We start from the raw sequence: 23,168 nt of genomic DNA on the forward strand, positions 1-23,168 counted from the left end.
TTTAAAGTTCTTTTTTTATATTGTACATGTGCTTGCGGGCAGCTAGCAAGATCGCAACATGCAAGCAGTCCAGAAAAATGCTTACAATATAAAGAAACGTTGAAAAAAAAATTGTACTGCTTTTGGTGCAAAAATTAACGGCGGGAATGCATAAAAATGTACGCAATGCGGCCCGCCGACCCCGAGGTTGGCAAAAACTAAACTAGCTGACCGAGGGGGACCAGAGCAGCAGTAAATGACTACGAGTGGACAGGATGGCTGCATGGGGCTGCTAGAAGCCCCAGGTAAGTTTTTTTTGCCTGATATCTCCTTTAACTCCAACTTCCATAGCAGCATGAATACGTCATATTGAATGATTACGAATACTGCATTTGCAGTTCTCGAACAGCATAATTATTTGGAATACTGGTGTGTGTGTACAACGTCCTTTGAAAGACGAACGCTGGGGAGATTAAAGGGACCTAACTGTGCCTTAAAGGAAACCTGAACTGATTGGGATATGGAGGCTTCCATATTTATTTCCTTTTAGCTCCTTAATGCAAGCTATACGTCGAAAAACTACAAGAGACATATGTGGTAACATTTTAACCGTGATAAGTAGTAGAATAGATTATAGAGTGTTTTATGGTTGAGGCCACTGTATTGTGTATTCTTTTTAGTCACAAACTGAATCAAAAGAAATTACATTGTAAAATGAAATTGTCAGAATATAAAAAATACATTTATTGTTACCTTAGGAACTTGGCTTTTTAAATATATATTTATTGAGGTTTTTTTAATAATTTTTGCAAATAAGGCCGTATAATCATTGATAGTGTACAATGAGAAAGCAAAAAAATTGATAGATTTAACTTATAGTTCTCACTGTTCATTGTAAAGCTATAATAGATGTTATAGAGAAATAGTGGGGTTTTTTGTTCTTTCCCTTATTTTCCCTTTAAAATGCATAGAAAAGCAGAGAGTCCTAGGAATGTCAAAAGCGGTGCCTTTTATTGCAGCCTACAGCACCATGCATGATAGTGACACATGAGCAGATGATGGGAGAGTGGGTGCTAGATGGTTATCAGACAGACACTATAGCCATTGCACGTCACAAGATGCTTGCTCACGCGTGTCTCTACCTATCCCTGTTGTGCTCTACAAAGAAGGAAGAAGAACATAGTGGATGATCAAGCAGCACACAATAGCACTTGTATGTTTTCCTGCCATTTAAAATACTTCCTGAAGGCTCTTTATTTGCAATCTTGGTATTCCATGTGCAGCTTCCAGCCTGATATGCAGAACCGCTCTTTTCCATGCCCAGTTTTCCCTTTGGACAGCATCCACCATAGGCCACTGCCAATGTGGCCTTTTCAGACTTCCAGCCCTGTTTAGCAGGAGTTAGGAGGGAGATGGGGGCGGGGGGGGGGGGGGGGGAGATAGGGTAGCTCTATTCTCCTGTGTTAAACAGTTTAGGAGGAAGCCAAAAAGGCACTACTGAAGTTAAAAATCTCTCTTAAGCAGCCCATACACTCAGCCGATTTTCTGGCCGACCGATCGATCCCGATCGATCGATTGCAAATCGGTTGGCCAATCGACCGATCGACGGCCGATTTCGATCGATTTCGATGGATTTCCATCGAACTTGCAGGGTGGAAAATTTAGGTCGATCTGATGAGATTGCTTATCAGTTTGCATTGGCCTTAATGGAAATCTGATGGCAAAAAAATGCCATCAGATCGAATTTCAATAGATTTCAAACTGAAATCTATTGGAATTCTATCCTGGTAAAAAATGTTCTAAAAACGCATCAGATAGATCATCAGATGCATTTCTTATCTATCTGCTGCCAATCTGACGAGTGTATGGGCACCTTTACTTTGATGTTTGCTGAATAGTAATCCTCTTTATTCCCAAACTCCTAAGGAGGCCGGCGGCCGCATAACAGATACTGCAAAGCATGCTGGGGCTGCTTCTTCTCCCTACTGCACTCCCTTGGTCCTCCCCTTCATTTCCCTATCCCGCCCTAAGGCTGCTTTCACAGTGGGAAGTTACAGGCTCATGTTACAGCAGCTTGTAACTTGCAGCCTAACTCACAGCACTGAAAAATCAATGTGCTGTTCACAGGTCACATGTTCCATTACAGTATACTGCAGGAGTCCGCTATTGTTCCTAGCCACATGGCTAATTAATATTCACTGCACAGTAGTGTTGTCTGGATCATGAACGATTAAGATCTTTGATTCCGATCTTTTTTGTGAGTCGAATCATCAGGAAGCAGGGTAAGGGAGGATATTACATCACAATTGGCTTCATACAAACATGGAACCTGCCATGAGCTGTCAGGAGCATCAATCTCTGCAAATACTATATACAAATTCTGTGAAATCCAAACGTGGACAGTGAAATGCATATGTAATGTAAGTGCAGCCAATATTTAGCTACTGATATATGTGGTTTTTTTTCTCTGAGACCCTATACCTAACAGCTTCTCTTTAACAGCAGAGAGGAAGTTCTGAGTTCAGGTCCACTTTAAAATGAGAGGCATATGGAGGCAGTAGGTATCAAAAAATATCCCAAATGCCTGTCTGCCATGGTCAAATGTACCGTATATATGTCAGGAGTACCTGAGCCTCACATGAAACCATTGTGCACCTAGTAGACCAGTGATCTGCAAACTTGGCTCTCCAGCTGTTAAGGAACTACAAGTCCCACAATGCATTTGCCTTTATGAATCATGACTGTGGCTGACAGACTGCCGCAATGCATTGTGAGACTTGTAGTTCCTTAACACCTGGAGAGCCAAGTTTGCAGATCACTGCAGTAGACTAAAACAAGTCCATTTCGCACACGTTTTTTTTACAAAATTTGCATTTGCAAAAACATCTACTGCAAGTAAATAACATCGCATTTGTTGTGCATTTTCGCACCCGAATTTTTCTGCTGGTAAAAAACGGCCTACATGTATGCGAATCACATACAGTACAAGACAACCGGAATACAAATTTTCATACATGAGGAGGACAGTAGTAGCAGCACCTCCCAAAAAAAAACAAAAAACAAAAAAAAACAAGCATGCACACAACATGCTCCTCACACAGGAAATAGAGGGGAGGGACAGGAAGTTAAAGCTTTATAAAAATCACTCTCAAAATCTTTCTCACAATGCATAGAAAAATTGTCAAAATCCCATGCTTTTGCACATGCAGATTTGCATTAAAAAAAGTTTATGAAAATCGTTATGACAAGTGTGAAGGCACCCTAAGGCTACTTTCCCACCAAGACGTTGCGTTTTAGGGGACGTTATGGTTGCATAACGTGCCCCTAACGCAAAGCATGGTGGTGTTGAAGTTGGACGTCAGATTGAGCTGCGTTATGCAGCTCTCAAAGCAGCAGCGCCATGTTAGTAATAGGAAGTCCAGATCTTTTTAAGGATTCGGATCATTTGAATCGGATCATTGAAAAGATCCGGATCTTTGAACCGAATCATTTGAATCATTTTACTGGGGAAGCAGACTGGGTGAAATGACTAGCAGGACAGGACTTTCCCTTCACTGTACATTCTGTATATTCCTGTTTCTTCCAGACAGACATCCACTGTGAACCGAATCTTTCATTTTGATGATCCGGATGATTCGACTCACAAAAAAGATCCGGATCAAATGAACGATTCGTTCATGATCCGGACAACACTAAGAGTCCCACCACTAGTCAACACAGTGCAGTGAATATTAATTAGCCATGTGACTGGCTGTGGAGGAGGAGGGGAGACTTCCTCCTCCAACATTACTGAGCATGTGCAAACAGTCTAACGTGGCTTAGCCCAGTATAACGTACAGCATGCAGCACTTTGTTTGGCCTGGTGCACACCAAAACCCGCTAGCAGATCTGCCTAATGCTAGCAGATTTTGAAACGCTTTTTCTTATTTTTCTGTAGCGTTTCACCTAGCATTTTGCGGTTTTGTGTAGTGGTTTTGGTGTAGTAGATTTCATATATTGTTACAGTAAAGCTGTTACTGAACAGCTTCTGTAACAAAAACGCCTGCAAAACCGCTCTGAACTGCCGTTTTTCAGAGCGGTTTGCGTTTTTCCTATACTTTACATTGGAGGCAGAAACGCCTCCGCAATCCAAAAAATGCCTCACCCCGGGAGTATGCGTTTCAGCAAAACGCCTCCCGCTCTGGAGTGAACCACCCCATTGAGATACATTGACGAAGCGTATCCGCAGCCGCAAGCGGCTGCAAAAATGCCACAACAAACGCTCGGTGTGCACCAGCCCTTTAAACGTGCTGCGTTACTGTGTAACGCAACGTGTGCACTGTGAACAGCACATTGATTTTACAGTGCTGTGAGTAATGCTGCGTTACTGGTTGCTGTAACGTGGGACTTTAACGTCCCACTGTGAAACCAGCCTTAAAGTTATTTTTATACTAAACTTAATAATAATACAATGATAAAATTATCCCACATTCCCCTTTAAGGATGCCTGGGTAAAATTGCTGAGGTTTGATTGGCTCAGGAACACACTGAGAAGTAAATGGAAGGCTATGATGAACTGTTCTCTCAGTGTTATAATCATTTGCTTGCTACTACAACATAATTGTATGCATGCCTCGTTTTAAAGTGAAGATAAACATTCCGGTTTCTGGAGCACCGCTGTGTGATTTGTGTCCATGCCGAGCTCTGGTTGGATTTACATTGCAATGCAATAGAGGAGCTAACACTCCATTCCATCTGTGTTTTTATATCTGTCTTTAGTCAGTGCATGAAATCGGTGGCTGGGGGCTCGGCCCACTTTTGGCAGGAAGGTAGCCGTGGTTTATTTTTTTGTCGAGTCAGGCTGGTTTTGAGGCCTTTGTTTTCTTTCGCAGCCTGTAAAGGATTCCAGCATGCCAGCAATTCTATGGCAAATTTCACAGCTATGGCAGCACAAAGACTTTGTAACACACAGCTTAGATTTACAATACGGAGCTTGGGATTTCTGTTTATGGTTAACAGAAGAGCTCACTGAAATATCCAGCCAAACCATGGTAAACTGGGAGCAACAGGACATAGAAGAAGTGTTATCTGCAACATGTCGGGCTGCTATGGTAGCTCTATGACTAGCAGTCTTGCCTTGCAATGCTCCAGTCACAGGTTTGGTTATGTGGGTTTTCTTCTAGGCACTAAGTTTCTTTTCCATAACCCAAAGTTACAATAGTATGTTAAGAGGACCACTATAGCTAAAAATTGTAAAATTTTAAATTGTAAAATGCACTATAGATGAGTTATAAAATGTAATGTTGTCACTTACAGAAGGCAGTACAAATCTGACAGACCTGACAGGTTTTGGACTAGTCCATCTCCTCATTGTGAATTCTCAGTATTTCCCTTATTCTTTTCAAAAGCTTTACTAGAAAAAATCTATATAAAGAAGCCTCCTTACTCGCTTGCATACTAGTTTGGCAGTTGGACTTAACAACTGCTGTGAGGGAATTCCTTTTGAGATTAGAGAAAACCCAGGAAATCCCCCATGAGGAAATGGACTAGTTCAAAACCTGTCAGATCTGTAAGACTTTTACAACCCATTGTAAGTGATAGCAGTGTAGGAGAAAATACATTTATAATGTATTTTACTCCAGGATAAATGTACAATTTATACATGCATTTTAAATATTAAAATTTTTCGCAATATTGATCCTTTAACTTATTTTAAACTTTGGCTAAAGTGTTTAAGTCCCTATCCAGCTTATTTTTATTAGCCTAACACCTCCCTACCCTTAACCCCCTTAGCGGTATGCCCGACACTGTGTCGGGCATATCGCTCTCTGGCCCCACGAGTCCCCCATAATGAAGTAATTGTCTCAAATGACTGTAAACCCTTTAGCTAGCACTAGGCTAGTTAGTAAAGGTGTCGGGCACCCCCAAATCCCCCCCGATCTCCCGTTTATATATTACCCCCCTGGATCCAGCGATCGCGCAACCTCCCTGAACAGCTCCGGTCTCTCTATGGGAAGGATCAGGTTTGCGCATGACGTCATGACGTCGGCGACGTCATGTGCGATCCTCCCCATAGAGAGACCGGAGCTGTCCGGGGAAGAAACGCCGATTGCTGGATCCAGGCTGGTTAATGTATAAACGGGGGAGCGGCGGGGATCAGGGGGTGCCGAACACCTTTACTAGCTACCCTAGTGCTAGCTAAAGGGCTTACAGTCATTTGAGACAATTATTTTATTATCCGGGCAAAAAGTAACAAAACCTGAGCGGCGTAACGCTAAGGAGGATTTATCTAGTTATGTTAGAGTACTTTGTGTTTAGAAGTGACCATGGTCACCAATGGCGGTCGTATGGCTGCCATTGTCCCATGCACTCGTTTTCCATCATGGCCAAGCCACGCTGTCTTCCAGTAAATGAGCTGCTGCTTATCATGTTTCCCAATCAGGACCTAGGAGTAGGTTTATGGCTGAGCTACCAATGAACCTTTCTCAGTGGAGGGAGGCGTTCGGACAAGAAGTATCAATAGTGGTCACGTGACCAGGCCCGGTACACCCATGATGCCAAGTGAGGCAATTTCCTCAGGCGGGAGAAGTCTGGGGACAGCACCAGGCAGAAACAGGAAGTGAAGAGAATGCCTGGCCAACCAATACTGGGGGCACCTATACCTGGCTACCTACCTATACTGAGGGTGTTTTTTACGGGGCTCACCGCAGCTATAACATGCGGTGCAAATTTTCGGGTGCTGTGTGCTCATTCCAGCTCGGTGGGTGGAGGGGGGAACCTCACAAGTTTGCATCAGTCAGCAAAAAGTATAGAGCCGGCCCCGCACGTGACCACTGGTATTTCCTTCAAAATAGAGTTATTTATGGCTATTCCAGTGCTGGGTCCCTCTAAGCGCATCTGGCAACAGCTTGTCAGATATGATTTCGTGGCCAGGCTTCCATCCAAGCATGATCTACTTTGCAATGAGTATGGGCGAGTACGGTGTGCAAGCTATATTCGCGCATAGCCATTATGAAGAAGCTTGTACTTGAACTGGAACGTAGCCAAGAAGAAAACATTCCGGGCAGCAGCAGTGGGCTCGAGGTGGACCATCCTGAGGCTTCCCATAACTTAGTATCTATTTTTTTTCCTCACAGGTCCAAGTAAATCTGGAACAGCGCAAAGAAACATGAGTTAGACACTCGCCTATCTAGAGGGAATGCACTGGATCCTATAGAGCCTTCCCGGTCCGCTCTCCATCCAGTAATTACAGTGCAGGGTCCCGGTGAAGTTCTTTGACCAACTTGGTAAAATAAGTCTTCAGCCCTCCTTGGGCAGTCTTCGGAAGTACTCGCGTCGCTGAATGCTTCCAAAGACCGGTGGATCCATACTGCGCATGCATGAGTCCAGAGATGCAAGTATTTCCAAAGACCGCGGGAGAGTCACTGGGAGACCCCGGTGGAACGAGGGGACTTAGAGAGGACCCAGAAGGCTCTATGGGATCCAGAGCCTTCCCTCTCAATAGGTAATTACCCTCAGATTTGGTTTAAGATCATCTCTGGAACTGTTTAGTGATATTAAAGACAGGAGAAATGATGAGCAGAAAAGTGGAGCTAAGATGTATTCAAATCAAATCAAAGATAGCTTTATTGGCATGACCAAGATTCATACAAGTATTACCAAAGCAAGGGGAAAAGGGGGACATGGAAGGGGGTGGGGTAGGGGGACAATGACTAAGCAGTCTGTGGACATTTTTAGGTTTACAGTTCCGTTATGCTCCTCTCAGTCTGTGGCATGCTGTAACATAGTGTGCAGCGATTGTCACTGTGGATTCCTCTTCTCCCAGTAGGATATATATTTTTCTCTCATCTTCTAATGTGAGAATGTCTGGGAATAGTTCCATCAATTTCTTAAAGTAAGTGTCCCTGGTTGCAGTATATTTGGGGCAGTGCAGCAGGAAGTGGCTTTCATCCTCAAGGGTTTTCTGCTCACAGTGTTGGCATAGTCTCTCCTCCCTGGGTTTGTACGTCTGTCTGTGTCTCCCAGACTCTATTTCGAGGTTATTATGCAATGTCAATATCCTGTCCTACCACCAAAGTGATCCTGTGCTGAATCTATTCACCCCACACACAAATACCCGTTTGTTTCTAAACTTTTATTTTGTGTGATTGTAAGCACGTCCCCTGATGCCTCTACCTTCTGCTGTGTGTGTTTTTTTCTATGCAAGTCTATGTATTTGATATAAAAATAATACTCTCGGCTGAGAGATCCTTATCTCATGACCACTGGTATTCCGCGCTCTGGCGTTTCATGAACTTCCATGCTATAACCTGCACAAAAACCCCGCACATACATCACGCTGTCCGCTGCTTTCAGCCCGACAGGTCGTGAACGCGTAAAACTGGAATGGGCGAACCTGACACGGCTGGATGAAAGTTACGCGAGGTCAAATAAACGATCTGCAACCAGATTTTTTCCATTTTGCAGGCCACGCTTTTTAAACCACACGAATGCCTGCTCTATTCAAATATTTATTCCTCCTCAAGCCCTACACTTGGCATTGCCACAAGCCTGGGATGGGCCATGGGGCTTTCATTTAAGTCGACTTTTGAGCAAATAAAAAACACATGTTGCCATGCAAATATGTAATTGTATGTTTTGGAATAGTTTATTAGGCAGAACATAAATGTCACAATGGGTTTTATGATAGTGCTTTGAAACTAATAACAACACCACTTATTCATCTTAGTCATAATAAGGTGTGACCTTCTGGAGAGACTCTCTCAATTAATTAACCTCTTAGCCCAATTTCCTTTTGTCTGGTGCCATTTGACATATGGAACCTCTAAAGAGTTCATTTACATCTGAGGCTGGCCCTGCTCAGGATGAGACCTCATTGGGCTCCGCTCCCAATGTTCTCTGGCTTTGTTTTATCTTCCTCGTTATTAGCAAAAATGGCTGCTGACCTCCAGGCCTGGCAGGTCAGACAAAGCTAACCCAGTAATTAACCAGGGCAGCCTGGCTTTGACGTACCACTCGGCTTTCTATCAAGTAAACCGGCAGAACCACATGGCAATTTCCTCTCCTGTCATTTAATACTTATTATTCAATTACCATTTTGCTGTATGAAGATTGTTTTTCTTTATTATTGTTATGCTACAGGTTAGATGCCTGACTATCTAAACACATATGAACATATTTTATAAAAATAAAGTAAAAAAAAATAACATAATTGACTTATAAAGCGCCAACATATTCCGTGGCGCTGTGCAGAGTAAGAAGAAAACACGGGGTACATAATAATACAAACAATAGCATACACAAAATATAGACGTTGGTACATATTACAGAATTGGGAGACAAAGTAATTACAGTGACAAATTTAACAATAACAAAACAATCACATTTCTATAGCGCTTTTCTCCCACAAGACTCAAAGCGCTTAGGCTCTCTCAGGTTTAGTAATTGGTAGTAGGATGAAGTATTAACACAACAAAAACTGTATTTCTGCAAATACCAAACTGAACAGGTGGGTTTTCAGTCCAGATTTAAACACATCCAGAGATGGAGCTGTCCTGATCGGCTGAGGTAAGGTAACATGATCAACAACATGTATAGCAAATTCCAAGACACAAAAAAGTGAAAGAGCCCTGCTCTAGCAACCTTACAATCTAAAGGAACAGGGAGGAAACAAAAACGTGGGGTATTATTATTATTTTGTATTTACATTGTGCCAACATCTTCTGTAGTGCTGTATATAGTACAAAGCAATTGTGGGGAGCATAGATACATGGTACAGTATATGAAAAGATCAAAACTCTGTCCAATCAGGACATCCAGCAATACAAGTACATACAAAGTTGGTACATGTTCATATGATAAATTACAGCAGAATAAGAATCACTAGGAGGAGGTCCCTGCCCTTGTGAATATAATATCGCAGTACACAATGCCAGTTTAAAAATAAAAAGTGTTATGGATAAAAAAACACAAATTCTATTTGGCTATTTCTACCATTTATCACAAAACTTAACCACTTAATGACAAGCTGACTTATAAAAACGTCCTGCTACAGCCTCATAATGGCTCCAGGACGTTTTTATAAGTTAGACAGGCGTGTATCAAAAAAGGACGCCTGGAAAAAAGGGCGCGGGATATAACCGAAATTATAGGTTGTAATATAAAACAATAATTTTCATTTATAGCTTGTAAACTAAAATGTAGTGCTAAATAGGTTAAATAAACGGTAATTAAACGGCAAAATACCGTCTATAACAACAAACAAATTCTGAAATGAAACGTCAAATAGCGTCTATAACAAAAAACAATATTTACACTTGTATTAAGCATAGTAATACAATGGTAGATTTTACAGATATTTTACTGCAATTATACCTAACTGTAGGCTCACACAGATCTCTCCCTATCCCTAACCCCTAGACCCCCTCTTTGTTTAAATATACATCATTTAATAAATTGTATATATTACATATATTGTGCTGTAACTATACTTAACCTTACTCTCACACAGAACCCTCCCTGTACCTATCCCTTACCCCTAGACACCTGTCTAGTGGTGCCTAACTCTAACCATCCCCCTGGTGGTGTATATTGTACTGTAACTATACCTAACCCTACTCTCACACAGAACCCTCCCTTTACCTATCCCTAACCCCTAGACCTCCCCCCCCCCCCCCCCCCGGTGGTGCCTAACCCTAACCACCCCCCTGGTGGTGTAAATTGTACTGTAACTATACCTAACCCTACTCTCACACAGAACCCTCCCTGTATCTATCCTAACCCCTAGACCCCTCTGGTGGTGCCTAACTCTAACCATCCCCCTGGTGGTGTATATTGTACTGTAACAATACCTAACCCTACTCTCACACAGAACCCTCCCTTTACCTATCCCTAACCCCTAGACCTCCCCCCCCCCCGGTGGTGCCTAACCCTAACCACCCCCCTGGTGGTGTAAATTGTACTGTAACTATACCTAACCCTACTCTCACACAGAACCCTCCCTGTACCTATCCCTAACCCCTAGACCCCCCCCCCCTGGTGGTGCCTAACCCTGGTTAGTGTATATTGTACTGTAACTATACCTAACCCTACTCTCACACAGAACCCTCCCTGTACCTATCCCTAACCCCTAGACCCCTCTGGTGGTGCCTAACTCTAACCACCCCCCTGGTGGTGTATATTGTACTGTAACTATACCTAACCCTACTCTCACACAGAACCCTCCCTGTACCTATCCCTAACCCCTAGACCCCCCCCCCCCCTGGTGGTGCCTAACCCTAACCCCCCCCCCTGGTGGTGTATATTGTACTGTAACTCTACCTAACCCTACTCTCACACAGAACCCTCCCTGTACCTATCCTTAACCCCTAGCCCCCCCCCCCCCGGTGGTGCCTAACCCTGGTTAGTGTATATTGTACTGTAACTATACCTAATCCTACTCTCACACAGAACCCTCCCTGTACCTATCCCTAACCCCTAGACCCCCTGGTGTTGCCTAACCCTAACCACCCCCTGGTGGTGCCTAACCCTAACCACCCCCCTGGTGGTGCCTAACCCTAACCACCCCCCTGGTGGTGCCTAACCCTAAGACCCCCCTGGTGGTGCCTAACCCTAAGACCCCCCTGGTGGTGCCTAACCCTAAGACCCCCCTAGTGGTGCCTAACCCCAAGACCCCCCTAGTGGTGCCTAACCCTAACCACCCCCCCTGGTGGTGCCTAACCCTAACCACCCCCCTGGTGGTGCCTAACCCTAAGACCTTCCTGGTGGTGCCTAACCCTAACCACCCCCCTGGTGGTGCCTAACCCTAACCATCCCCCTGGTGGTGCCTAACCTTAACCACCCCCCTGGTGGTGCCTAACCCTAACCATTCCCACTGCACAAACACCCTTACACACATATAAACAATAATATATTTAATCCTTAAAATACTTCACTATAAATAACATGAATAGAATAATTTATATATTTGTAATTGAATAAATAGCCTTAAAATCACATACACATTAATAATATTATAAATAGAAAAAGGAGATATATTAGTAAGTTAATAAAACTAAAATTTGACGCATTATAAGTGTGAAAAACAAAGTTAATACCAAAAGCAATGTATTTCTAATAGAATAAGTTTGAAAATGATATTTAAGCATTATACCGTATGAAAACGAATTTTAAATGACAAAATAAGTGTAAACGAAGATTTACTTGTTACAGTCCTGTAAGCGAATTTTTAAAAACGGAAAATAAGTATAACACAAAGGCAAAACGAGCTTGTAAACGATATTTGTTATAAACCTTATTCTGTAAACGAAAACTTTTGTTAACACAATCCCTGCAACCGCAATTCTCGGGCGCACAATTTTCCTGTCGGGCGCCCAATAGCCGATATTTTGCATTGTAGTCTATGGCGGCGCCCTTTTTGTCAATTAGCCATGTGCACCCTTTTTTACTGTCCCGTCAGACAGTGCTGCTGCCGCTGTGCACGTGCACATGAAAATAGTGAAAAAAAAACACCAAAGAAAAAATACACCTTTAATTCCAAATACTATGTTGTCACCATACTTTGTACTGGGGACATACTTAAAATGTTGTGATAACCAGAACAAATGAGCAGATAAAATGTGTGGGTTTTATGCACAGTAGCAGTGTTTATATTAAATCTATAGGGGATGAAATTGGAGAAATAGTGTATTTTTTCATTTTTTCCTTGTTTTTCCCTTTAAAATGCATAGAAAGTAAAGTAATTGCTAAAAACAAATATCAACCCCAAAAAGCCCAATTGGTGGTGAAAAAAAACAAGATATAGATCATTTCATTGTGATTAGTAGTGATTAAAGAGACACTGAAGTCTCGTAAAAAACATATTTTTATTTAAAAAATGTGTTAAACATGATTGCCCTAACTAAACCACTGCATCCCCGCGGCTGTAATCCCCTGCAAAATCCACAACTTTCTTGGTCGTGGATTTTGCTGCCCTGTGCGCTTCCGTGTGAGGCAGAGCTATGAGCTCCAGCTCTGCCTCTACACACGTCTGTCAGCGCGTATCTCCGCCTCTCCCCCGCCCCTCTCAGTGAAGGAAGACTGAGAGGGGCGGGGGAGAGGCGGCGATCCGGGCTGACAGACGCGCTGAGAGGCAGAGCTGGAGCTCATAGCTCTGCCTCACACGGAAGCGCTGCCCGGATTGCCCCCCAGGGAGCTAGGGGGGATTTAGATAGATTACAGCGGCGGGGATGTGGCGGTTTAGTTAGGACAATCATGTTAAACACATTAGTAAAATAAAAAGGTGTTTTTTACGAGACTTCAAAGTCTCTTTAAGCTATTGGCAAATTAAAGAATGAGCACTGAAAGGTGAAAGTCGGTCTTGTCCGTTAGGGTAAAAACGCCTTTGGGCTGAAGTGGTTAAATTATGTTCCTGTCACAATTTATGGTGAAGATATTTGGTTCTGAAATGAATGTGGGTTTTTGCTGCAATGTGTACTTTTCACTTTGAAATCAGGAAATAATAAAGGTATTTTAAATGGTAAAAATTAGGGAGAAAGGATTAGTGGGGTAGGTTAATCAATAATTTTATCATGTGGAAAGTGTGGTCTTAAAGGGACTCCGAGCAGTGCAGAACCTATGGAAAGATGCATATCATTTTAAAGCTCTCTTTCTCCTCTTTCCAAAGATATATAAACCGCCACCCTACACCTTTTAGTTTTCGCTATTTTCGCGATTGAAATTGCCGCGACCGCGATTTCGATAGCGAAAATAGAGAAAACTAAAAGGTGTAGGGCAACGATTTAGGTGTCGTCAGAAAGAGGAGAAAGAGAGCTTTAAAATGATATCCATCAAGCCATAGTTATATTGTATTATACAGGCCGACACTTTCCCCAGTGTCAGCAGCTCCATTCTGCTGAATGCAGCTGCTGACTTTGACAAAAAGTCGCCCTGTGTAATACAATATAACTATGGCTTGATGGATATCATTTTAAAGCTCTCTTTCTCCTCTTTCTGACGACACCTACATCGTTGCCCTACGCCTTTTAGTTTTCTCTATTTTCGCGATCGAAATCGCGGCCGCGGCAATTTCAATCGCGAAAATAGCGAAAACTAAAAGGCGTAGGGTGGCGGTTTATATATCATTGGAAAGAGGAGAAAGAGAGCTTTAAAATGATGTGCATCTTTCCATAGTTTCTGCACTGCTCGGAGTCCCTTTAAAGAGAATCTGTATTGTTAAAATCGCACAAAAGTAAACATACCAGTGCGTTAGGGGACATCTCCTATTCCCCTCTGTCACAATTTCGCCGCTCCCCGCCGCATTAAAAGTGGTTAAAAACAGTTTTAAAAAGTTTGTTTATAAACAAACAAAATGGCCACCAAAACAGGAAGTAGGTTGATGTACAGTATGTCCACACATAGAAAATACATTCATACACAAGCAGGCTGTATACACCCTTCCTTTTGAATCTCAAGAGATCATTTGTGTGTTTCTTTCCCCCTGCATCTCTCATGCACTGAAGTTTCAGGCTGCTTGTTTCTTCCTGCAAACAGCTTTGCCCTTGTCTGTAATTCTTCAGTATGTGAAAGCCCAGCCAGCTCAGAGGACGATTTATCCAGCTTGTAAAAGATAAGAGAGAAGAGAGAAGCTGCCCTAATCTAAATAATACACAGGCAGTGTGCATAGAGGGGCCTGGAAGGGGGAGTTCATAGCAGAACCACAACACTGAAGAACTTGGCAGCCTTCCAGACACAGGCCGACAAGTCTGACAGGGGAAAGATACATTGATTTATTACAGAGACTGTGATAGTAGAAAGAGCTTCAGTAAGCCAGAACACATTAGAATAGCTTTTGGAACTTGTAGGATGATAAAAAACAGGATGCAATTTTTGTTACGGAGTCTCTTTAAAAGTGGTGTGGTCTAAAAAGTTGTCATGGTTAAACAGTATATTTTATTGTAATAGTTTTCACGGCATTCCCATTTGACCCATGGTCCCTTTCCCTTAAAACAATTTCCCTGGTAGACTAGTGGCGTCCCAAAATGCTATCCTAGCAGGGGTTGGCCAAGGTACTTCAACACCAGAGATTCTTCCTGCCCTAGTATAGGTAGCAGACATTCTCACAGTATTAGGTAGGTCCCCCCAGTATAAGTAGTGAGATGTACCCCCAGTATTAGGTTCCCCCCAGTATAGATAGCCAGATGTGCCTCCAGTATCAGGTGCCCCCCCAGTATAAGTAGCCAGACGTGCCCCCACCATTATGTACACCTCCAGTATAGGTAGCCACATGTGCCCCCTGTATTATGGCCCAATAGGTATCTAGATATTCCACTTGTATTAGCCCCCCCCCCCCCCCCCAAGCATAGATAGCCAGATGTGCCCGCCAGTGTTAGCCCCCCAGTATAGATAGCCAGATGATGTTAGCCCTCAAGAATAGACAGATATGCCCCTGTATTAGCCCCCCCATACATATACAGTAGATAGCCAGATGAGTCCACAGGATTAGCCCCTACCCCCATTATAGCCAGATGTATCCCCAGTATTGAGTCTCCCCTCCGGAATGGCCAGATGTGTCCCTATTATTAGGTTACCCAGATGTGGTGCCCCCTAAACAGGCAACCCCCCCATGCACAGATCATGGAAAAAGGCAGCTGGAACAAGTAGGTCTCACCTCTCCTGGCTGCAGCGGCGATCAAGCTGCCGGAGCCTTGGTGTACAGCTCTCCACTTAGCCCCATACTGCCGGATACCTGGGTCCTGGCTTGATGACATCATCAAGCCGGGACTTGGGTATTCGGCAGTATAGGGCTGAGTGCAGAGCTGTACACTGTGGCTTCTGCAGCGCAATCACTGCTGGTACCAGGAGGAGCTTCTTCCAGATGCTTTTTTTTTCAACCTGAGCATGGAGGGGTAGGAACGAATGATTACTGCTGTTTGCTACAGAAGTGATAATTCGTCGGAGGAGGGGGGCAATCTAATTGGCTAAGGGAACATATTCCCTTTCACCAATTAGCACTGAAACTAAAAGTTTGAGGGGTGCACACGGGAGCACGCCAGATTGTGCACAGTTGATTGTGCACATACTATAGCTGGGCTAAAGTGATTAAAGGGACTCAGAGCTGACATTATTAAAAAGATTTTATACATACCTGGAGCTTCCTCCAGCCCCATCCGCCTGGATCGCTCCCACGCCGCCGTCCTCCGCTGTCTGCAGCTTCAGGAACCGGGTCACTGATGTCATCGGAGCCGGGCTACACAGGAGAAGTGCGCCCTCTACGTATCTCTCCAGTGGCTGCTGCAGAGATACGTAAACAGCGCACTTACACTACACTGGCTCTGAATGACGAACGTGCGGGGACCCGGTTCTCGTAGCTGCGGGCAGTGAAGGACACGGCGTGGGAGCGGTCCTGGTGGAGGGGGCTGGAGGAAGCCCCAGGTATGTATAAAATCTTTTTAATTTTCAGCTCTGGTACACTTTAAAGTGGACCTGGACTCATGCACAGGACAGAAGGCAAACATAGAGAAATGCACCCTGTATGTATTTACAGAGTTTAGCCTGTCTAATTCCCACTCATCTGTGAGTAATCACAACTGTAATTTGATCTCTCAGCAGCTGATTTGTAAACACAGAATGTTAACCCTATGTCTGCTTCCATGAAAGCAGGAAGTAGACACACAGTAGATTTATTGCAGGATTTGTATCAGGTTATCTTTTAGAGCAGAGAGGAAGTTCTGAGTTCAGTACCGCTTTAATCTAATTAAACTACACATAGCCCCATGTAGTTTACTGACTGTACCTATAGGCATTGACAACTGTTACCTGTAGGTGGCCTAGTGGTGTAGTGGATAGCACTCTTGTCTTGAAGTGCTAGATGCCTGCTTTGGATCCCAGTCAGGTCATTATCTGTGTGGAGTTTGTAAGTTCCTCTCCATGTTTGTGTGGGTTTTCTTGCACATCCTGAAAAAAGCAAAACATACAGATAAGTTAATTGGCTTCTCCCTAAATTTGTCCTAGACTACAATGGACGTATGACAACGGTGGGGACTTATGAACAACCCACCAATACAAACAACCCGAAAATGTGAAATTTGATTCTGTGGAAATAAGTCAAAATTATTTTTCCTAATAAGACCTTATAGTTTTTGAGAAAATCGATTTTTCAAATCATTCAAAGAAAAAATGTTTTTTTAAATTGGTACAATGACATTTTGCTTTGGTACACTAATGACACAGGAGGACAGGGGTAACACAGTTGGGGGGGGGGGGGGGGGGGACTGGGGAGGTGGCAAAGAGGAGGACCACTGGAGACACAGGAGGCATAGAAGAGGTACAGGGGACAGAGATGGCACAGGGTTTCATCTAATGGACAGGTTTTAAATGAACCTACAATCTCTGTCTCGTTCATTAACCTGGGTCTACCTGGTATATACTCTGCAAAGCGCTGTGCATAGGTGTCACTAGGGTTGGTGTCACCCGGTGCGGAAACTCATGGTGTCACCCCCCCATGAGCCTCCAACTTCACCAGGTAGTAATGTGGCTTGCTATAGGTGGATGTTAAGATGATCACCATGTGGCTCTGGTGGCCTCAGAACTCTGTTATCAGCTGAACTTGGAGCAGCCACAAGGGAGAAAAGTAGGAGCTTAAAAAGCATACCCATACCATACAGTGTCCCTTTAAAGAGATAAGAATAAATCTCACTTCAGACCTCAAAGTTAGCAGGGGCATGTGTGCCCCTGCTAAACCGCCGCTATCCCGCGGCATAACGGGGGTCCCTTACCCCCCAAATCCCCTCGGTGCAGCAGGGGAGCGCTTCCTGGTTGGGGCAGGGCTAACCGCCGCAGCCCTGCCCCACGCGCGTCTGTCAGCGCGTATCTCCGCCTCTCCCCCGCCCCTCTCAGTCTTGCTTCACTGAGAGGGGCGGGGGAGAGGCGGCGATGCGCCGCTGACAGACGCGACTGGAGGCAGGGCTGCAGCCGTTAGCCCTGCCTCCAGGAGCGACCAAGTCTGCGACCAAGTGTAGCGGGGGGGTGGCTCAAGGGACCCCCGTTTAGCGGCGCTATTGCGGCGGTTTAGCAGGGGCACACATGCCCCTGCTAACTATGAGCTCTGAAGCGAGATTTATTCTCGCTTCAGAGTCTCTTTAAGCAAAAATAAAGTGAAGAGATAAACAACTGTATCTAACCTCCTACTCCTAATAATGACTGTTAGATATCCCACAGATTTATGCTATGTTTAAAAACGTAAAAAAAGCAGATTCATTGTATTGTCTCAGCTGTATGTAATGCTGGGCATACACGGTTCGTTTGAAATTATCATTCAAGCCGCTGATGGCTCGATTGATAATTTCCAACCTGTCCGATACCCCGCCAGATCAATTCCGCGCTCCATACCGGCGGGGAGAACAATGGGAGCAAACGAAACGCTGTTTAGCAGCGCCCGCGGGGACGAGTGGGAATCGATCCGCGGGGACGAGCGGTGGCGCGTAAGCTCGATACCGGCGCATTCTCGAGCCGTGTATGCCCGGCATAACAGTCTGTCTCTGTGTCTCAGAGTGCTCAAATTTATGAACTATTGCCCTTTTTATCTATCCTCTCCTGGCAGAGAACTGGGCTTCCTAGAATAAAGTATTTTATGGCTGTAATTCCTTATCAGTAGTCCCACTGGGACTGGAGAAAAACTGTCAATTGCATGGTAGAATATTAACTCTTTCAGGCAGAGAAAGAAGAAAAGCATCACATCATAGTTATTTGTGTGCTAGGCACTGTACACACACATCTATCTCACTATGTCACATTAAGGACTTCTGAGGCCAGAAAATAAATGTAGTTTTTCTTACCTTAGGCTTCTTCCAGCCCCTAGAAGTCATTTGGGTCCCTAGCCGGAGCTCCGGCCCTCTCCGATGTCCCGCTGGCAGCCTCTAAGGTTCGCCGACTCCTGATGGGTCACTGTCTTCTGCGCATGCATGGCATCAGCATGCAAATGCCCCCACGTAGAAGACACAGACCCATCTTTAGAGGCTGCCAGCAGCACCCCAGAGCTGCAGCGAGAGACCCAAATGACTTCTAGGGGCTGGAAGAAGATCCAGGTAAGCAAAATTACATTTATTTTCTGGCCTCGGAAGTCTTTTAAGACACAACTCTAACCACATCCCCACCACAACCCTTGTCATTCATATCACAAAGAAAGCAAATGATGTTGTTTTCTTAATCAAATCACACAGGTCCTTTCTATCATCATTAGTTTTCCTCCATTTTAACATTTGAAAAAAAGAAATATATTAAATTAAAAGATGGAAATAAAGTGTAGTCAACATACTTTCAGTAGAAAAATATACATACACTGACATAGATGTGATCATGTGAACATCAGTCCTTGGAGAGTCACAACTGAGGAAGAAAGAGGGACAGAGGGCATGGGTACCCAAATAGGGACTGTTGCTTTCAAAAAAAGCTAGAGTTGTGAGCTATGTAATTACAACTGTAGCATTGCAGCTTTACAAAGCGGTCTAGATATTGTGCAGTAAGGCACTCCATGTTGCTTGCGTTCCATTGCCAGAACTGTCTGTCACCACAGCCTATACGATGGGCGGAACTAGATGCTAGCTCCCTGCTTCTGGCGGAAGTATTTCTCCCCGGTACACGTGTGACGTGTCTCATCAAAGATGGCGGCGGACATCACTTTGCTTTTTAGAGCCAGTGTAAAGACAGTGAAAACTCGGAATAAAGCGCTCGGGGTGCCGCTGCCGGACACGGACTTGCTGCGGAAGAGTCGTCACCGGGGGCAGTTCAACGCCAGAGCCCGGGATGTGGTGAGTGTCTGCTGGGGGGGCAGGCGAGAGGCAGTGTGGAGCTGTCACTCTCCAGCTGGTGGGGAACTACAAGCCCCACCATGCACTGCACGGCTCTCAGAGTACTCGTGCTCATACAGCTGGTGGAGAGGCATGCTGTGTGGTATGAATTATGTATTTATTGTAATAATAATGGTTTCCTGACATACTACACGACCAGGAGCTCTCCCCGTTCACGTTTACTGTCTGCTGCTGATAGTGGAAATATTTCTGTGCAAATACCCTTTCTTATATTCTAAGGGGGTGGGGAGTTGACTTGTATGGTGAAAATAATTGAAACTTATCACAATTTGCAACCTTTACAACTTTACCATTCTTCTTTTGTGGGATGAAAATTGAAAGCTTGCATAAAATGCTACCTATAGTGAAAATATTTGCAACTTGTATAGTGTAAGAATTTTCAACCTCTACCATTCCTTCACCCTCATATGAACCTTCAAACCTTTTTGCCAAACGCGAACCTCCACCCATTCTGCGCCTAACTAACCTACCCTATCCTGTGCCTGAAACTACCCTCCATATAGGATGCAAAGTGTGATAGGTTGCAAAAAATGCTACCTATCATAATTTGCCATTTACCTCGAATTTGTAAGGGTCGAACCTAAACTTTAGTGTGTACGCGCTGTCGGCGGACTGATAAGGCTGTTTCTGAATGAGCTGCTCAGCGGATCGTTCAGAAACAGCCTTATCAGTCCGCCGACAGCGCATACACACGCACTACTGTCAGCTGAACGTCCGCCCAGCGGGAGGGTCTCACGGACCCGTCGTTGCCAGATGTAGTGCGTGTGTAAGCACCTTAAAGCTTACAGTTAATCACTAGTTTTCAAATTTAAATAGTCTTATGTAAAGTTCTTGTTGAGACTAGTGTCTCAGTCTTTGCGCTTATCACTGGTGCCCTGTGCTGGTGGTCTGATGACTGCAGGAGTCCTCTTCTTGCTGGTCCTAGACTGCTGGTTAGCTCACTGTGGCAGTATGAAGTCAAAACAAATAAACTACAAATGAGCTGTAGCTAAGCAATCAATGGGTGAGGGAGCAGCAGTAACTAAAGCTGGCCATACACTATACATTTGTGTCTTCGATCAACATCACCAAGTTCAAACATTGCTGTACTTGTGATGTAGATCGGAATACCAATCATGATGCTGACTGAAAACATCATTTTTGCCCAATTAGATGTTTTTGTCTAATTGGTCCTAAAATATAAAAGTCACCAGATTCTTTTCCAATGAAGAGTAAAGGCTTTGGGTCCTAAAGAGCCTTTCCGTTCCTTTCACGGTCCCTGCGTTCCAGCAATGTCACCCCCCCCCCCCATTCACATATGCCGCCACAGGAGGCTTTGGAAGCAGTTGTTTCCCAGAGTACTCCCAAAGACAGGCGGCATTGTACAGTGCAAGTCCATGCTTGTTTCTGCACAGTACAGAGCGACCCATTTTTGGAAGCACTCTGAGACATGATTGCTTCCAAGGGCTCATGGAGCGGTTTTCGGCCAGGTGGTTGAAAATGGTTAACAGAGGTGATAGTGGTGGAACATGGGGACTGGGAGAGGAAAGGAAAGGCTCTTTAGAACCCAGGACCGTCCCTTTCCATAGGTAAATATCTATAAAAAAAAAAAAAAACACTACAGGTTTCCTTAAATTAAAGAAACAGTTTCAGGATGTTGGGATTAACACCAATATGATGTAACCAGTCCTTCGGATAGTTAAGTGGTGCAAAGGATACAGGCATGAGCACTGTGGAACAGCACCGTTTGGCATTTAAAGAGGAACCGAGGCGTATTTTTAAAAACCTAATAGGACACAGAGGCATGTTCTGTGCACAATGACATGCCTATGTGTCCTTCTGCTGCCGCCGCCAGTCCCATGTCAGTAGGGACTCATTGGTAGTCTTAGATCAGGCTATCTCCCGTACATCTGGTGAGGTGGCTCTACCCCATTAAGCATAGAGATTAGCCTTACCAGATCCCATTTTGAGTAGAACTGCATTGGCAGATGATGGTCTATATAGCTTTGGACTGCATCGAACAGTGCAACTCTGCAGGACAATCTATTTTCAATAGATTCCCAGATGGAATCTATTGAAAATTGATGTACAGTTTGTGGTAGGAATTGATTCCTTCTGAATCTATTCTTTTCAGAAAGGATTCAGTTGTTTTGGAACATTGGGTGGACTTGTTGGCTTAAATAGGAGCTTCAACCAAGGTTTGAACTTCACCCCAATCAGTAGCGGATACCCCCTTTCCCACGAGAGATATTTACCCTTTTGTGAATAGATCATCAGGGACCTCTTTATGGCCGATAATGTGTGGAAACCCCTCCCACAGTGTGATGTCATGACCTTGGTCCTAACAGTTTCTAGGAACCTCATTGCATTGTGGGAAGTAACAAGACAAGACAACATTTATATCGCGCTTTTCTACTGGCGGACTCAAAGCGCCAGAGCAGCAGCGCACTAGGGCGCGCTCTATAGGCAGTAGCAGTGTTAGGGAGACTTGCCAAAGGTCTCCTAGTGAATAGGTGCTGGCTTACTGAACAGGCAGAGCCGAGATTCAAAGCCTGGTCTCCTGTGTCAGAGGCAGAGCCCTTAACCATTACACTATCCAGCCATAACCATAACAGCTTTTTCCAACTGCCAAGCAAGCAAAATCTCCCTTTCTGCATAGAACTCTCAGTAACAAACCTTCCATGGAGATCATCTGGCAGAACTAAAGATGTCACCACCAGTGATAAATGTCAGAATGTAAGTCTGAGAGAGGAAAGATTTTACAATGGACACACACTGATTAAATAATCTATATTTATAAATATTGTAAAAAAATAAATAAGCAATTTTATTCATTGTTGTTTTTGCAATGCTTGCAAACTGAAATTGAAACCTATTTTTTTAATTCTATAGACCTGTGCAGAGCCTTGCGATGTTTATGCCAATATACCTGTCTTATGGCCATGAAAAAGTTTTCAAGTTGGAAGAGTGAAATGAAAGTTTGCAGGGTGGCAGCATCCATCTGTTTATGAGAACCATTTCCACTGCTGATCAGCTGATATGACCCACGTCATTAAATAAGAAGGCTTGTAGACAGGATGTCTCTAAAAAAGCAAAGATGTAGTTGTTCCGGGGGGAGGCGGACATCAAAGCCAAATAGAGTCCGGTATTTAATCAGGTCCCACTTGAGCTTTAATTTGAACCATAAGGCACACATGGGCCTATTCACAGACAGTTTAATTTGATTGGTCATACAAGAGCTCTGAAAACTATCACATAGGCTGCGTGGCTGAGTCTGAAAGTTTCTCAGGGGAAGGGGGGCTTCTGCTGACAGACATATTGTAGGAGATTAGGCTCATCCTCAGGACTGCAGATTCCCACCACAGATTTATTGTCTCCCTTTCAACT

General features: G+C 44.1%; 1 protein-coding gene and 1 long non-coding RNA gene across 3 annotated transcripts in view; one reads left to right on the forward strand and one right to left on the reverse strand.

Moving 5' to 3' along the window:
- Positions 1–19,728, reverse strand: part of LOC137564038 (uncharacterized) — a 249,778-nt gene extending 230,050 nt beyond the window's left edge. The window contains exons 1-2 of one of the 2 annotated variants that reach the window (XR_011030496.1): positions 19,273–19,728; positions 16,753–16,890 (exon numbers count right to left, since the gene is read on the reverse strand). This is a non-coding gene — a long non-coding RNA (uncharacterized lncRNA). The remainder of the gene's footprint in view (positions 1–16,752; positions 16,891–19,272) is intronic. The other variant, XR_011030497.1, reaches the window with a different exon arrangement.
- STX18 (syntaxin 18) overlaps positions 19,564–23,168 on the forward strand; it is a 205,193-nt gene continuing 201,588 nt past the window's right edge. Inside the window, exon 1 of the mRNA XM_068277321.1 lies at positions 19,564–19,742. Coding sequence (XP_068133422.1) covers positions 19,596–19,742 — 147 coding nt within the window. The 5' untranslated portion in view covers positions 19,564–19,595. The remainder of the gene's footprint in view (positions 19,743–23,168) is intronic.

This window comes from Hyperolius riggenbachi, chromosome 1 (assembly GCF_040937935.1).
Source record: "Hyperolius riggenbachi isolate aHypRig1 chromosome 1, aHypRig1.pri, whole genome shotgun sequence".
NCBI lineage: Eukaryota > Metazoa > Chordata > Amphibia > Anura > Hyperoliidae > Hyperolius > Hyperolius riggenbachi.